The sequence below is a fragment of the Akebia trifoliata genome, chromosome 3 (assembly GCF_017979445.1).
Source record: "Akebia trifoliata isolate Shusen 1 chromosome 3, ASM1797944v1, whole genome shotgun sequence".
NCBI classification, from domain to species: Eukaryota; Viridiplantae; Streptophyta; class Magnoliopsida; order Ranunculales; family Lardizabalaceae; genus Akebia; species Akebia trifoliata.
The window spans coordinates 2,044,784-2,060,308 of NC_141377.1; the positions used below are offsets into that span (position 1 = coordinate 2,044,784).

General features: G+C 33.0%; 1 protein-coding gene across 5 annotated transcripts; it reads left to right on the top strand.

The window, feature by feature from the left end:
* The first annotated feature begins 1,710 nt into the window (after positions 1-1,710).
* On the top strand, positions 1,711-14,691 carry ZEU1 (P-loop containing nucleoside triphosphate hydrolases superfamily protein). Of its 5 annotated transcripts, none has more exons than XM_086433208.1 (8): positions 1,713-1,903; positions 4,595-4,645; positions 5,668-6,003; positions 6,628-6,739; positions 6,979-7,038; positions 10,478-10,582; positions 10,794-10,906; positions 12,562-14,679. In XM_086433208.1, exons 2-8 carry the CDS (start codon positions 4,608-4,610, stop codon positions 12,605-12,607), a joined length of 810 nt encoding a protein of 269 aa, XP_086289334.1. In that variant the 5' UTR covers positions 1,713-1,903; positions 4,595-4,607; the 3' UTR covers positions 12,608-14,679. The 5 variants fall into 5 exon arrangements, with proteins under 5 accessions (XP_086289338.1, XP_086289334.1, XP_086289337.1 ...); XM_086433209.1 differs by lacking the exon at positions 1,713-1,903 and adding an exon at positions 3,296-3,884 and having other exon boundaries at positions 12,562-14,680; XM_086433212.1 differs by lacking the exon at positions 5,668-6,003 and having other exon boundaries at positions 1,711-1,903; positions 12,562-14,691.
* The last annotated feature ends 834 nt before the right edge of the window (positions 14,692-15,525 follow it).

The window sequence follows — 15,525 nt, forward strand, 5'->3', positions numbered from 1 at the left end:
ATTAGATTTTTTTTGTTTTTTTTTTAGGTAACTTTGTTTAAACAGTTTTTCTGTGATGTAATTGAATCATAACATCAGAGAAGTTACTTTGAGGATTTATTTATTTATTGACATATAGACTATTTTTTGAAATAGTTGTAGTTAATATATGTGTTATTTTTTTTAATTGAAAGTCATTATATAAGTTTTTATATTTTATTTTTTCATATATGTTGGTATGATATTTGATTGGAAGATGAATATTTAACATGATCTTTATATCATTGTATAGGTAAAACTTTGTTTTTTTTTCGAATTATAAAGGATATAATAGTAATTTCACTAAACAAATTGTCTTCTCTTATAGCTCCTAACCAAAATAAGAGAAACTTAAATTATTTTATTGTTTCTCTTTGTCAATCCAAATAGGATGGATATTTTCTCAATCCAGGGATAGTATAAGGACTTGCAAGACTACATGGTTTTCAATCCAACATTACAACCCTCTCGATTTTATAAATAAATAAAAAATCAAATTTATTTATTTATTTATTTGTGACTTAATTCAAACTTTAGAAAGTGTAACTTTCTTAACTAAAGATTTAAAAATTAAAATTCAATGATAAAAAAAACATTTTTTTTCCTTCAAATTCATAAAATTTTGTCCTCTACAATCTTGAAGCATCAGATCATGTTTTTGATGTCACAAGGTGAGTCCAAGGATCTTCAGTAAAGGTGAAATCCTTACTAGTTTAGTAAGGTTAGTCGTACTATTTTCAAAACAAATAACCTTGATTTGAGGACAAGTTATTGCAATTTCTCCCACATTTTTTTTATATTTAAAAAATAATAGGTAATTTTGATAATATATATATATATTTTTTATAAATATTTATTCTCACGTTTGTTTTTTTTTTTAATTCCCCCCTTCCCCCCACCCTCAAAAAAAAAAAATAATATATATATATATATGAATTTGTATTTTTTTTTTTCACTTTAAATAGCATGATTTATAGAAAAAATATTTTGTTCAGCCATTTTAAGTGGTGTGAGGTTTTTTTTCCCCAAAAAAAATCATTTTCCACGCTTTAAGTTGCGTATTTTTTTTTTTAAATAATAAATTCTGTGCCACTTTGAGTGGCGATTTTGATTCGTTTTTGTAATAAATAAAAAAAAGTATTTTTTATAATATTTATTTTAAATTGTTTTTATTTTCTTTTGATAATTTTTTAAAAATAATAAAAGAATATTGAAACGGCGGGAGAATTGAGTCGGTGGAGAGAGGTGGACCCCACCAATTTTTAGTGCATTTGAAAGAAAAGAAACACTATCCTTACTAACATAGTAAGATTTTAAGTTTTAAAAAGATTTATTTTACTCAAATGGATTACAAATCAGCAATCCAACAACACAGCACTCTAATTTTCATCCAAAAATTCAGATTAAAAAAAAAAAAAACTTTTGAACTTGATCCAAGATTTTCAAAATGGATAGATACCAAACTTTCACATAACTCACAAACTTAAATTAAAATTTTAACGGAGAAAAATAAGATTTTTTTGATTTTTCTCTTCAAAGTTAAAGAGAATTTTATCCTCTATAAACCTAAAGCATCGGATCATGTATTTTTTTGGATACCCAAAGGTGAGTCAAGGAACCTTAGTAAGGATGAAATCCTTCCTAACTTAGTAAGCATAGTCGGACTCTTCGAGAAAAAAAAAAAAGGGAACGAAACACCTATCCCCTGTTGGCGGAGACGCGGGAAAGAGAGGGAAAGGGAATCTATATAATAAACCGACAACATTTTCTCTCCTCTGTACCTCTCTCTCACCTCACCTTCTTTTGGGTTCTGTGACTCTTTGACAAGAACACCATCACCAAAAGAGGGTTTGGGTTCTCTGGGGCTTCTCTCTATCTCTCTCAGGTATGATTTAGGGTTTCGTTTATTTGCGTCCCTATTGAGGTGTAACAGTTGGATTACATCATTCGTAGCTATTAGTTAGACATGGAGACTGCTATTTTTGTAGAAATTCTTTTTAATTGATAGATCAAAATCTAATCTTGAGCATATATGCAGCCACTAAACTTTTTTCTGTGACTGTTTTGGGATGTTTTTTTCTTTTTTGGGGATTTTTTGTGTTCTTGAAATTGGTGTTATTTTACTGTGGGCTTAATAGTTTCTTAATAATATAAGTGAGTCTACCATGATACATTGTATTGATGAGTGGTTTTCTGTCTTATGATTACATTTAAAAATAAAATAAAAATTGATGGATAAATTTTTTATTTTATATAAGTATGTGTAAGAAAAGGAAGAAAATGGAGGTTGAGGGGGGTCCCAATCATGCATAAGAGCCTATTGTGTAAATAACTTTATACAAACATTTTGAGCCTATTGTGAATTCCAGTGTGTAACTAAGCCGGTTCAAATGAACTAATTCTAGCAAAATCAGTTATTAACAAAGTCCTCTTTTGATAATGAGAAGTGTGAAAAGGAGTTTCAGTAAATGTGGGTCTAATTGATGGTTAAGTTATGTAGATGTGTGATCAAGTTATACATGAATCGGATTGTGTTTATTGAAATCTGAATATTTATTTTTGGGAGGTTAAGTTAGTCCTTGTAAACATGGTTTTAAATCTCTTAAGAGACTGAGTGGGTCATCTTGTTATTGTTCAAGAGCAAGTGAGAATCATGGTTAAGTTATGTAGATGTGTGATCAAGTTATACATGAATCAGATCATGTTATTGAAATCTGAATATATTTATTTTTGGGAGGTTAACTTAGTCCTTGTAAACATGATTTTAGCTCTCTAAAGAGACGGAGTGGGTCATCTCATTCTCATTCAAGAGCGAGTGAGATTTAGAGAGTGTTTTGTCACATGTTTTCTTGTTGACAACTTGTCCAATATGTTGAAAATATCTTCAGAGTTAATATAATATATGTTAGTCTGCTGTTTTTCTTTTTTTTTTTAAACTTATTATTAAAAATAATTATTTTTTAAATTAAAATATGATTTTGTGACTGAACAACATCTTCTTGTCCACCATGTTTTATAAATTTATTAAAAAAAAAAAAACAAAAACAAAATTGTGAATATGAAGATATGTATTAATAGATAATTATAAACCGAGTTAAACGTTCTATCTCATTTGAGACGAGATGATTCAGCCGAGTCTACTTGCTATCGGTGTGCTACGAGAGGAGGAGGAATACCATGTTTTAATCCTAATCCCGAATTAATTACTAAATATTGGAATTCTATCTGATTTTTTTTATTTATTTGATTTAATATTTGGAAATGGCATTGTGAACTGAAACTATGATTTAAAGGTAGTTAGTATGAAAAAGAAAAGATAGTATTTCAGTAATGTACTTGGGATTTTGTGTACGGTGGGCACTTGAAATGGTAACATATGAGGCTGTTTTGTGATGTAAAGAACATACATGTTGATTAATATCTATGGATTAGAGATTTGCGACTGACTTTCACTTTTCTAGGATACTCAAGTTCAATATTTCTTCTAATTGGGACTATAATCGACCTTCATTGAACATGCCTAAACCGTCTCAGTTGATTTTCTTTTAGTTTATCAAGTATGGGAGCCACACCCACTTTTATCAAATTCATTTGTTTCAAATTTTATCTTCTTTGCTATTCTTTCCACTCATTCATTTCAACATCCTCATCTATGCTGATATTTCCACCATTGATTTTTGTGTGATTTCCATGTGCACTCAAATGCTGGTTGCAAATGATTTACGAGGCAAATATTTTCCCTGCAATCAAACGCTCCCTAAATGGATTATCTCCATTTAAATTTGGCTGTACTATTACTAATTTTAGTTGGCACCTCTTGCTTCTTCCTCTTCTTCTTCTAATGTACTACAAGCCTGCGACAATAGGTAGTAGCTGTCACTTTTCTTCTTCTTCACTTGTTTTTGTTGTCTCTTGGTCCACTGATGCATTCTCTATATGATGCCCAATTTGTTGATGGAAATATAATTGCACAAATAAAAAAATTGATAACATTAAGTGTATGCCAATTGCCACAAATAAAAATTCATAGAATTAAGTTAGGTACTTAGATTTAATTGATTGATTTTGTCTCAAATTAAGGTAGGTGCTGCTGGACTTTGATATGAGCTCAGGAAAAAGGATGTTCTTTGCACATATATTGTTATCATTTATTATTCTATTTGTTTATACCAAAATTGTGCTTGAAATTCAGTTGGCACTTGGTAATTAGTTGCTAGTTTTGAGTTTCAGAAACTCATTATGTACTTGTATTTGATAGGAAAGTTATATTTTGAAATTCTGATAACTTTATACAAACATTTTGAGCCTAATAAACATACTATTAGTTTATTTATTATTACTTTTCTCCATGAATTATTATAAATTTGTATAGACGTGGTATCTTGGTACACTATTTTGAGTTACTAAGGTGTATTGAGGTAGCACTCACTATGATATTTCCACATGTCCATGCTGCCACTGTCAGTGAAGATAAACTTTCATTTAGTTGGTCCATAATATCCATAGCAAGAGTGCCTAAGCTTTGTTATTGTTATTGTGGATCTTCTGATAGTTAATTTTTCTTTTTTTTGCTTAGGCTTTGGAGGGATATGACACATGCCTTCTCTTTAACAATTTCCAATGCTTTGTAAGTATCCTTATAATCTATCTGAGTAAATTCTTTTAACCGAGATAAAGGCTTTTGTGCTGTTGACCACAAAGAATTATGTGTAATGCACCATCAATGACAATTGATGATTATAAAACTTTTTCTTGGAATGATCGAAGCATGCTATCTCCTCTTAAACAACCAGATATGTGATAATGCTGCTATCTTATTACACGTATTAATTTATGTTGGAAAATATGATCATATTTGATTCATGACCAAGAAACTTTCTTAGACCATCTCTCTAGTGAAATGGCTCTATTTCTGTTTCAATAAATGAATGACTCAAATTATGTCAAAATTATATTTTGCTTAAGCAAAATTCCTAATATGTTTTGAGAGTAGAACTAATGCACCATGATACAAATTTGTAAAGGATTCTAACAATCGATTAGTTGAGAAAAAGAGGTTTCTGTGACCCGAGCTGTTGTTGCATGTGCCCATTAGATAAGGAATCAGTAAATCACCTTCTATTGCATTGCCGCTTAGCAAAAGAGGTGTGGGCTCATTTCTTCTATTTGTTTGGTGTGGAATCTTGTGTGTTGGGAACTGTCAGAGAGGTGTTCGGGGAATGGATTCAGTTGGGAAATGGATTTCGATCTTCCAAAAGGTTGATTTGGAATCTGACTCTGTTCACGATTACTTGGGGTGTTTGGAATGAAAGAAATGCTAGAATCTTCGAAGGAATGGAGTAGACATCTCAAGAGTTATGTTTGTCGGTTCTTGGGCTCTTGTTTTTTTGGTATAAGATCTTTAAAGAGTTCAAAGGGGTATTCTTCGAGGATTTTTTAGTTCATTGGGAGTTTGTTTGTAATCTGTCAGAGGCATAGCTTGTTGTGTTTTGTCTTTTGTTTCTTTTTGTGTTTTTCTTTTTGGTGTAGGTCAGCTTGACCCCTTGCTCTGTTTGCGTTTTTTTCCTGCTATTAATCAAAATTTTTTTTTGTAAGGTAGTCTAAATGGTATTAAAATCTTTTTTTATGACAAATAGCTCTCTTTTTTAGAAAATTTGGAGCTGTAGCGACTTCAAGATCCTTGAAATTCCAGTTGAATTTTACGAGCAAGAGTTCTCTCAGGCAGATTCAAATGGAGAATGGTCACAATGATAATTCAAGAGGCGCGTTGATTGTTTTAGAAGGTTTGGACCGTTGTGGGAAAACTTCACAATCTAGTAGATTACTTTCATTCTTAGAGGGGCAAGGATTGTTGGTTGAATCATGGAGATTTCCTGATAGAAATACTTGTGTTGGGGAAATGATATCTTCCTATCTAGCTAACAAATCACAATTGGATGATCGAACAATCCATCTCCTTTTTAGTGCAAACCGTTGGGAGAAGAGGTTAGTTTTATTTTCTCATGCATGGATGTTTTGTTTTGTTTCCATTATGATTTTTTTATATCCTTTATGTTTGTCATAAATTTGTTTGTTTAGGATTTTTCTTTGTAATAGATTTGGTAGTTGTGTCGTTCTATAGACGATTATACTATTTTCAGCTATGGTGGGTTACCGATTTTTTTTAATTATAAACACTTAGATATTTACAGGCATTTGAACTGATAGGCTAAAATTTTGTTATGAGATGCAACATTTTTAATTGCTCATATCGATACATTTGTTTATTTAACACATTTTAATTTCCTCTTTCAGAATCCAAATTGTTGTCTACTTTCTATGTTTAATACCTCTGTATAATTTATTTTTCTTTGTAATTTCTTATCCATAAAAAAGAAAAAGATTTCCCTTGACGCAATTGTTTTATTTTAATTAGCTTTTAGGTATGTTAGAATTATAACTATGGAATTGGTTTTTTTGTGGAAAAACTGAGAAAACAATTTTGGCTCTGTAACCCCTGAAATTTATTCCTAGAAATTGCTCACAGCTATGACTCGAGTATATAAGTTCACAATGACACCTGGCAGTTAAACATGATTTTAGCACTTAGTCGATGGTTTGTGTTGGCAGGTCACTGATGGAAAGTAAGCTAAGGAATGGAACCACGCTTATTGTTGACCGTTACTCTTATTCAGGAGTGGCTTTCTCATCTGCCAAAGGACTTGATATTGAATGGTGCAAGGTAAGTCATTCTCAATCCTCAAGACTGTTATAAGCATGATTGAAAGTACGTCACTGCTGAAACCAGAACAAAACATTGGTTATGAAACATAGAATGTTTTGGGGTTGTCTTGGTCGGTACAGTCTTGAGTTTTCAACTAACTGAGACAATAGCTTAAAGAAGAGATTTTAAATTTTGGTTATAAGCATGTAGCTTCATTTGTTTATCGTGTATTGAAGAAATAGTGTTTCATCTTTCAGGCTCCGGAGATTGGGTTGTTGGCTCCAGATCTAGTTCTGTACCTCGACATACCACCAGAGGTAGTTTCTTGTTACTATTATTATGTTTAATTTTTTGATTATCTAGGTAGTTATTTAGATAATAGTATCTTGAAGGTATCAACTTATTAAGTTGGTAAAATCTGTGAGTGCTAATACCTAGACCTGGGATCAAAACTCCGCCTTCACACTTTTGCCTATAAAAAGAGGTAATTATAGTATTTTAGCTAAATATGATGGTTCCATGTAAAAAATTGCTTATTGCTTCAAGACATCAAGCATGGACCCCCTTAAGGAGATCTCCTCCTCTAAAAATAACTCAACTTGATGATCCGATTGATCTGGTCAATTGCATTCATTCGGAAGGTAAAAACAACTTTCTCAAAGAGGAGCCAATTGATTGGAAAACTTGGATCATCTGATAAGATGATTTTTCTTAGGACGGAGGTCGTTTTAGGTGTGACCTAGCCCTTGAATGAGGTCCAAATTCTGCTGCGTGTGGTCCATGTTTATATTAGAGACTCCAGGATAGCCTTTATGAATAAGGATGCAAGAGCCATGCTAATGGCAAGGTTTAAAATCTTGTCTCAAGATATTGTCTAGGAGATAAATTGACATAATGTTGACTAAGATAACCCAAGATTCTTCCAGAAATTCTGAATAACTTGAAAATCTTTCAGAAATTGCTTTGTACTTACACTCATTTGATATACCTTTAATAAGTTTTCTTATGAACAATTTTTTTTTTTCAATAAAGAAAGTCCATTCATGAACAGATCTATTGGTTATAACCAATCCCGAACCTATTCAGTGTGGACAGTACTATGTTTCTGGATTCACTAAAATAGTATACCAACTCAAATGCCATAGCAAAATTATAACCGTGACCAATAATAATTGCTCAAAATCTCTTTCCATTTCTCTCAAAAACTGTACTTCCACAGCAATTGTAGCACCCTAACCTCTACCATCAAAAGAAAAGAAAAAAAAAATTGGAATTCGTGTTATGTAGAGGACCTTGGTCTACATGTTGTTAACCATCAGATTTGATGAAAAACCAATAAGTACAAAATCCTCGAAAATAAACTAAACATGCACAAACACGACAACACCAAACAATCCAAACTAACAGCATCGCATGCTTAATATCTCTCCAGTTTTGATATAAAAAAAGGAGACAAAGACCCAAAGAAAAAACACGAACTGAACAACAGCAACAAGGGCATACCTTAGACCTCCAATTAGATCAATCACGTCCTTGGAGTACCTCCTCATTGATCACATAGTTCCATCAAGTTAATAGTCCTCATTGATAACTTGTGGTTACACAAAGAATAGCCATCAGTGGAACTAGAAAAGCTTACCCGTCTGCGGCATTCTGCTTCTCATCATTGTACAAAACTCCTCATAGTTGATTCTCCCATCTTATATGTTCAATATAATCAGTGAATTTGCAATATTCTATCAGAGAAACCTCCAGAATTTAGAAATATAGACAAGTTACATCGTCGGCGTCCACCTCTGATATTATTTCCCTGATATTTTCTTATACCTCAAAATTATTCATACAATTATTTTGATCAATTGTACGTATATTAGCTCCTGTAAGTTCACAACAACAAAGAAAAAGGTTTAGTTGGGCAGATACACATTAATGCAAATATATATATATATATATATATATATATATATATATATATAGGGTCAGGTTCAAGGGCCATGTGAGAAAACATGTGAGAAAACTTTCGACGGTAAATAAAATTTTAAAATATGGGTTAGAAATTTTGGATTGAGCTGATTTTTTGTGAGGATGATCTCTATGATGGGAAGATCATCCAAAAAAAAAAATCAGCCCAATCTGAAACTTCTAACCCCATTAAAAGTGATTTAGAATGTGGACCGTCGATTTTTATCAATTTTATCACTAATTTGTAAATCACTTTTGATGGATTTAGAAGTTTCTGATTGAGTTGATTTTTTGTGAGGATGATCTTCTCATCATAGTGACCATCCTTGCAAAAAATCAGCTCAATCCAAAACCTCTAACCCTTATTTTGAAAAACGAAAGTTTTCTCACATGTTTTCTCACATGGCCCTTGAACTTGACCCATATATATATATATAATATATATATATATATATATATGATACCTAAAACAAGGAGGGAAAAAAATCTTTTCTTTATAAAATTATTTAGGTTATGTTTGGAAAGGGAGAGTTCACTGGGAGAGTTAAACTCTCTAAGTCAACCCCCGAAAGTTGAGTGTGAGTTAAATTGAACACCAGTGTTTGGATGTGCTGAGAGTTCAAATTGCAAACAGAAAAAAAATTGCTTATCAGCAATGTAGAGGCTCTCTGTTCCTTGCCTCTCTCTCTCTCTCTCTCTCGCATTTTTAGAGTAGAAAGAGGTGAAGCAATCAAACCCAAGTTTTCCTTCCATATCCTCTCTCAATCTTCTGGATTTGGTGAGCTATTGTGTAAGTCTAGCTAAGTTTTATTTGATCTATTGATGGAGAAGAATAAATGAATCTAGAGAAAAGGGTCTTCAGAGAGAAGAACACGAGGAAGATGAAAATGTGAGGTATGGGCTTTAGGTATCTATAGCTCATATGGAGAGAGAGAGAGAGAGAGAGAGAGAGAGAGAGAGGAGGAGGAGAACTTACTTGCTATTTTTCAACCGACTTGACGGAGGAGACATATGGAGGACGAGTTTTTTGTTAGATGCACGGAGTGTTCACAACATTCATCCTTTAGGTTGAATGTTGAAATGTCCAAAAAATCGTGTATTTGAAAATCCGTGAGTTGGCAACTGGCGTGGATTGACCCGTCGAAACACAAAAAATTGTGTAACTCGCACAAGTTGGGACTCTTGCACGCAACTTGCGGTTTTCAAACACACCCTTAATGCTTTTTGATAAAAAAATTTGAAACATCAAGGCTTGGTCCATAGATTTATAGAACTCGAGCGATGGGTCCATGAGTAGCAAACAAAGAATGGACATAAAAGTTATAGTGTACATAGTGAAATAGCATCCTTACCCGCTCTTATCTTTATCAAAATACTGAAATGCTTCAAGTAGATGTTCATCTCTTTCTAGCCGATGTCTATGCATTGTGGCAATACTGAATTCAATGTAATCGATAGTCCCATTTCCATCCCCATCAGTCTGAAATAGAAAACACATTGTAACTGATAGACCCATTGGAATATATTAAGAAGCATCTGGCTCTAAAGAAGTTTAAAAAATCTTTTTTTTTTAAGACAGGAAAATAGGATTTACTGTATTGGCACATCACAGTCCTATTGTTATAATATTTCTTTATATCACATTATTCCACTCTCCTAAAATGATTCGGATCTTAATGTCTTGTTACTTGGCCCTCTTACAACACTTCAAGCTCGATGGTACAATTGTTTGGTAGCACGAAAGGATTGTCAGTACACGTCTGATGTTTTTATTTAGTAATGAAATTATTTCAGAAAGCAGCAGAAAGAGGAGGCTATGGAGGTGAGAGATATGAGCAGCTTGATTTCCAAAGAAAAGTTGCGCAATACTATCAGATTCTCCGTGATGATACGTGGAAGGTAAATTATAATCTTTTAATTTACCAAGCCTATTTCATTAAAGGAATGATCTGGAATTACTTCGCAACACAAAGATGTGCAGCACACCATCTAGTTACGATCAGTGCTCACAAGTGAGGAGGAAGATCCCCTTATAAAATTTTGTTTTTTGTTCATTTCTTCATGGAGCAGTTTTATCCCTTTGTAAGGTGTTCCCATGTCCTTAGTGCAGATTATTGATGCTTGCCTTCCCATGGAAGATGTAGAGAAACAACTGAGAGTGCTTGTATCGGACTGTGTTACCAAATGCCGAAGTGGAAAACCCCTCTCCCAGCTATGGTTAAGGTAAATATTCTTTTAATAGGCATGTGATATCTTTAATATTACAATGAGAGAAGGTGGAGTAGAAGTGGTTCGACAACAAAATTCGGTTACCAAAAATGCCCCACCTTTCAATTAATATTTTAAATTACAAACGAGCCCTTCACAAACATGTGCGTTTGCACATGCCACCCACTTTCTAGTATCATAAAATGTAAATATGGCCTATTAACACCATAGCCATTATCATGGCCCAAATGCAATTAGAGATGTGTTCTCATCACTTCGTATATTAAAACATAAACATGGCATAACAAACAGCATATGATACAGGTGCATTGTAGTGCACTACTATTCGAAGAGGAGAGGGTTAGAGGGCATTGTTATTAGGATGTTGTGGTCATGGTTACAGAGATTGTCAGACTATTAATCAGTGAGGTTGCTTCATTAGGATACAACCCTCCCTATTTCACAACATGTGTTCCTGAGCTAATCTAGCCAAACCATGGTTTTAGAAAGTAAATATAGCTTGGGATGATTTGGACAAGTGGTGAGCTCCAAGGATGGTGGTGCTAATCAAGGTTGTTAAAAGCGCTAGGCGGGGGCCTAGCTGGTGGACCCCCTTAGGGCCTAAGCGGGTCTTAAGTGACAAAAAATACTAATGTTTCAATATTTTATATATAGTAAATGTCATACAAAATTAATTAAAATAATAATATGTATATGTCATTACCAAGATAATACCAACTAACAAGCAACCTAGTCAATGAGCACAACAAACATGTAAGCAAAATAAAAATCGAATGACCTCCATCATTGATGCAGGTGGTTAAAATATCTTAATTTGTGGTGGATTTTCAATATTATTTGTTCGGTATTTAGGGTTAACTTAGTAATTTTACTTTCTTTGATTGCCTCTCTACAAAAGGTGGATTGTAGACGAGCAAATGGAATTTTGGCTATTTTGTTGTCGTAACAACTCTATTAACTAGAGAATTTGGGTGTTGAACCCCTCTACCCTAGTAATTTCTCTTTTAACATTTCCATTCTCTTTCATTTTGTTTGTGTTCTTTAATTTCTCCATTTGCATAAAATATTCAAATGTTTCAATGCCCCCCTCAAATGTCTTCTTTATTTTAGACGTATCCCTCCAAATTTAGGTGAATATTGGTACCCATATGTTCTAAAATTGATTAAGTGCCCTTTAGACCACTGTTTCTACAAAAATATTGCATAAAATTAGCATTTCGATCCTACTATTTGAAACACCGCTTAAAGCGAGTGGGGCCTAGGTGTGCTTGGATGGTCTAGACGGCTAAGTGGGGCTTGGGCACAGCTTTTGCAACAGAGATGCAAATTTTTGGAAACAACCCTCTCTTTTAAGTCAATATTTTCAGAGGTTAATTCTATTGCTTCGATACAATTGGACTTTCCCACATGTAATTCAGTACAACTTTGATTAAAATCATTTAAGCATTTGTGTTGCACCTGGGGAAGAAAATTACCCAGGCACTATTTAGCTTGGATCGATCTAATGCCACTGGAACCACGTTTCATGTTTCTCCTTTTGGGGCAGAAAGATTTATTTTGATGTCCATTACCCTTGCAATGTCGGTGATCAAGTTTCACAAATGTTTCACATGGTTGCCTCTGCAATCCCTAAAATTTTGGTTTTTCAGGGACATAGGTGGTGCTGGTGCCGTTAAAGATACTGCGACAGTGTGAATCATTGTACCACACTCGGTGTGCCTAGAGGTTGATTATATTTATTTGAGTCGTTTTCTGCTTTTCCTATGTAATGGTCTTTGTTGGTGGCTCAAATTTTTATATTTTTTTTCCTTTTTGATGAGTGGCTCATTTTTTCTAGTACACAAATACATGCTAAATGTTTCTTGAAATTGTGTGTTTTATAATTATGATTATTATTATTATTATTATAAGGGCTTGAATTAATGCCCAATCACAAAATCTTATTATATCAGGACTAGTAGGCATGTGCAAACCCACATGTATCAAAAGGATTTAAAATATTGATCAAAGGGTTTTTTTAAGATCTCTTAGTGAAAAAGGGTATTTTTGTTATTTTGAAAACCATCAAAGATGATTATGAGGTGTGGGATTCTATTTTTCTTTTCTTTTTACCAAAATGATCTTGATTATATTAAGTTTAAATGTAAAGGTAAGGGCATTTGTGAGATCAAAATTTTGGTGTTGAGCCATTATTACTTTGCCCATGGTTTTAAAATTCGTTTTGATGTCTTGTCTCGGGCGAGTTTTCCGATTTATTCCAGTCATCTTGTCCAAGAAAGACACAATTGGCCAACTTTTAAGAGACACGTAAGATTTGAGACGACTTGTCAATCCGTCTTGTTGGTGGACAATATCGAGATGGTTCATCTTGGTCTCTGACAAGTTCTAAATCCATGACTCTGCTTTCTCTCATAGTAATAGTTAAGATATACAAAATCCGATTGAATCGGCCAAGTTTTCATAAACTAGATAGATAAGGATTTGGAAGACAATTCACATTGCCTTCCTCAAATGGTTGCCTTTGAGAGTGGGATTCATGTGAGCAAAGCTTTTAAGGCACTTCAACTTGCATCTAAAGGCAAGGCTGTGCTCTACAGTATTAATGCAACACGGTTGGTATCAAATCTTATTAGAATAATTCCTTTGTTTAAAACAATCATTTTCTGTGATTGAATAGGTGCCGTCTGATCTTCATTAAAAAATTATTAGATGTGCCAAAAATAGCAGTTGTCCCCACGTCAAAAGATACTTTAATTTATTAAAAATTTCCACCAAATCTGCTTTTGTAAAATTTAAAGTGTCTAAATTAAAAACTATACTTTTAAAAGTGTAAGTAAATTCACTAAGTAATTAATTACCCTATCAAATTAAGTTATTTAATTTAATTATTAAAAAGAAAAGAAAATATATGGCCAAACTTACTTGTGCAGCCATATTTTTAAATATTTATCAAAATGGGTAACATTACTAGCAAGCCAAAACTATACTTAGGATTATTTAGGTTGAAAATATGGTGTAATGGTAAATTCAGTTTAATGTCTTTACAATTGATACCCCTTTGGGTCAAAATAAATACCCAAATGGATATACTACCCCTTTTGATAAATAGTTCAAAATGCGGTTGGGTCAGCAATTTTGGCCAAAAAAAAATCCATAAAATTTTCATTATCCGATAATGCTTCTCGCTTCATTGATCGTCTTGTATCCATCCATCATCTTTACTTTATTAATCTTCGTTCTATATCGATCCAATTATCATTCACCGATCGTGGTCCTCCATTCTCCCTCCATTACTATCAGGTTTGTCACATTGTTTATTTCATCAGAATACAACAACACTTACATTCATCTAATGTCTCCATCATTGAGAATGGTGATGGTGAACCATTTACCAAATTACCTATTAATCCTTTAAAATCATGTATCGATCAATGTATATTTTTCTGCGTAAATAATTTTTTAATTCATACTCTTAAGATCATGATTGAGCCGAGTTGGGCCAAATAAAAATCATCAAAGTCCAAGCCTGGCCAATCCACAAGTGTACGGACCGCTTAACCTTAATAAGGATTTCACCCTTAGTAATGGTCCTTGGACTCACCTCTTGGCATCTAAAAACATGATCCCATGTTGTAGGGTTGTGCAAGATGAAATTCTATGAATTTTGAAAGAAAAAATAAAAATAAATATTTATTTTCACTGTTGAATTTCATTTTTAAGTTTAAGAGTTATGTCGAAGTTCAGTAGCTGCCCATTTTCAAAACCTTGAAACTGGTCCAAAAGAAGAAAAAAAAAATTTAAATTTTTTTGTTATCTAAGTTTTTCATGAAACTTAGAGCACCGAGATGTTGGATTTCTGATGTGGTAATCCATTTGAGGCCCAAAATCTTACTATGTTTGTAAGGAAAGGACCTCACTATGTTATAAGCATAGATATAATATTTTATAAATAAAATTAGGATATAAGTTATCAAGTCGGATCGTCCCATGGGCCTAGCTCTCAAGCATGAAACCGACCTTAAACATGAATCCGGCCTAGCTACCCAAGCCCGATCCATGATGGGTTGGACTGGACCAAAGCCGTGCCCTAGCCTTTGAGTTTTTGTTTTTTTTCGTTATTATAATTTTTATTTGATTTTTAGGGGTTCATTAGAGATAGTTATGAGATCCAATTATTTTAATATTATAATCAAACAGTAGGTATAATTAGATTATTTTATTATATTTTGATCAAATAGTAGAGACAGTTAGGTTATGTGTAACATCTAATACTATTTCAATTAAAGAAGAGAGTTAATATTTCAATCAAACAGTAGGTATAATTACTAACGCCACACCAACTGTATGCAATTCTTTGATTGAATTGGTGTGGCAGTAGTAAAACTTAATGTGACAATAGCAGGTCTCTTAAATAATGCATTGGAGGTAATTTATTACATGAAAGTACAGCTGTCAGTTTGACTTGACCTTTCACCTTGATTTTCTCCTATTTTTTATTTTAGGGAAAATGACAGGCTATTTGCACCCATCATTTGTGCTAACTGCACCCACTTCAACACATTTTGATTGGAATCTATAGAAGTCAGTGGGTGCACTGAGAAAAAAGTTGAGTG

Excerpts from the sequence above, each read along its gene's own strand:
- ZEU1 (XM_086433208.1), top strand. The coding sequence starts at position 4,608 with ATGACACATGCCTTCTCTTTAACAATTTCCAATGCTTT. Across the intron at positions 6,740-6,978 it reads TTGATATTGAATGGTGCAAG|GCTCCGGAGATTGGGTTGTT; the intron begins GTAAGTCATTCT and ends TTCATCTTTCAG. Across the intron at positions 10,907-12,561 it reads CTCTCCCAGCTATGGTTAAG|GGACATAGGTGGTGCTGGTG; the intron begins GTAAATATTCTT and ends TTGGTTTTTCAG.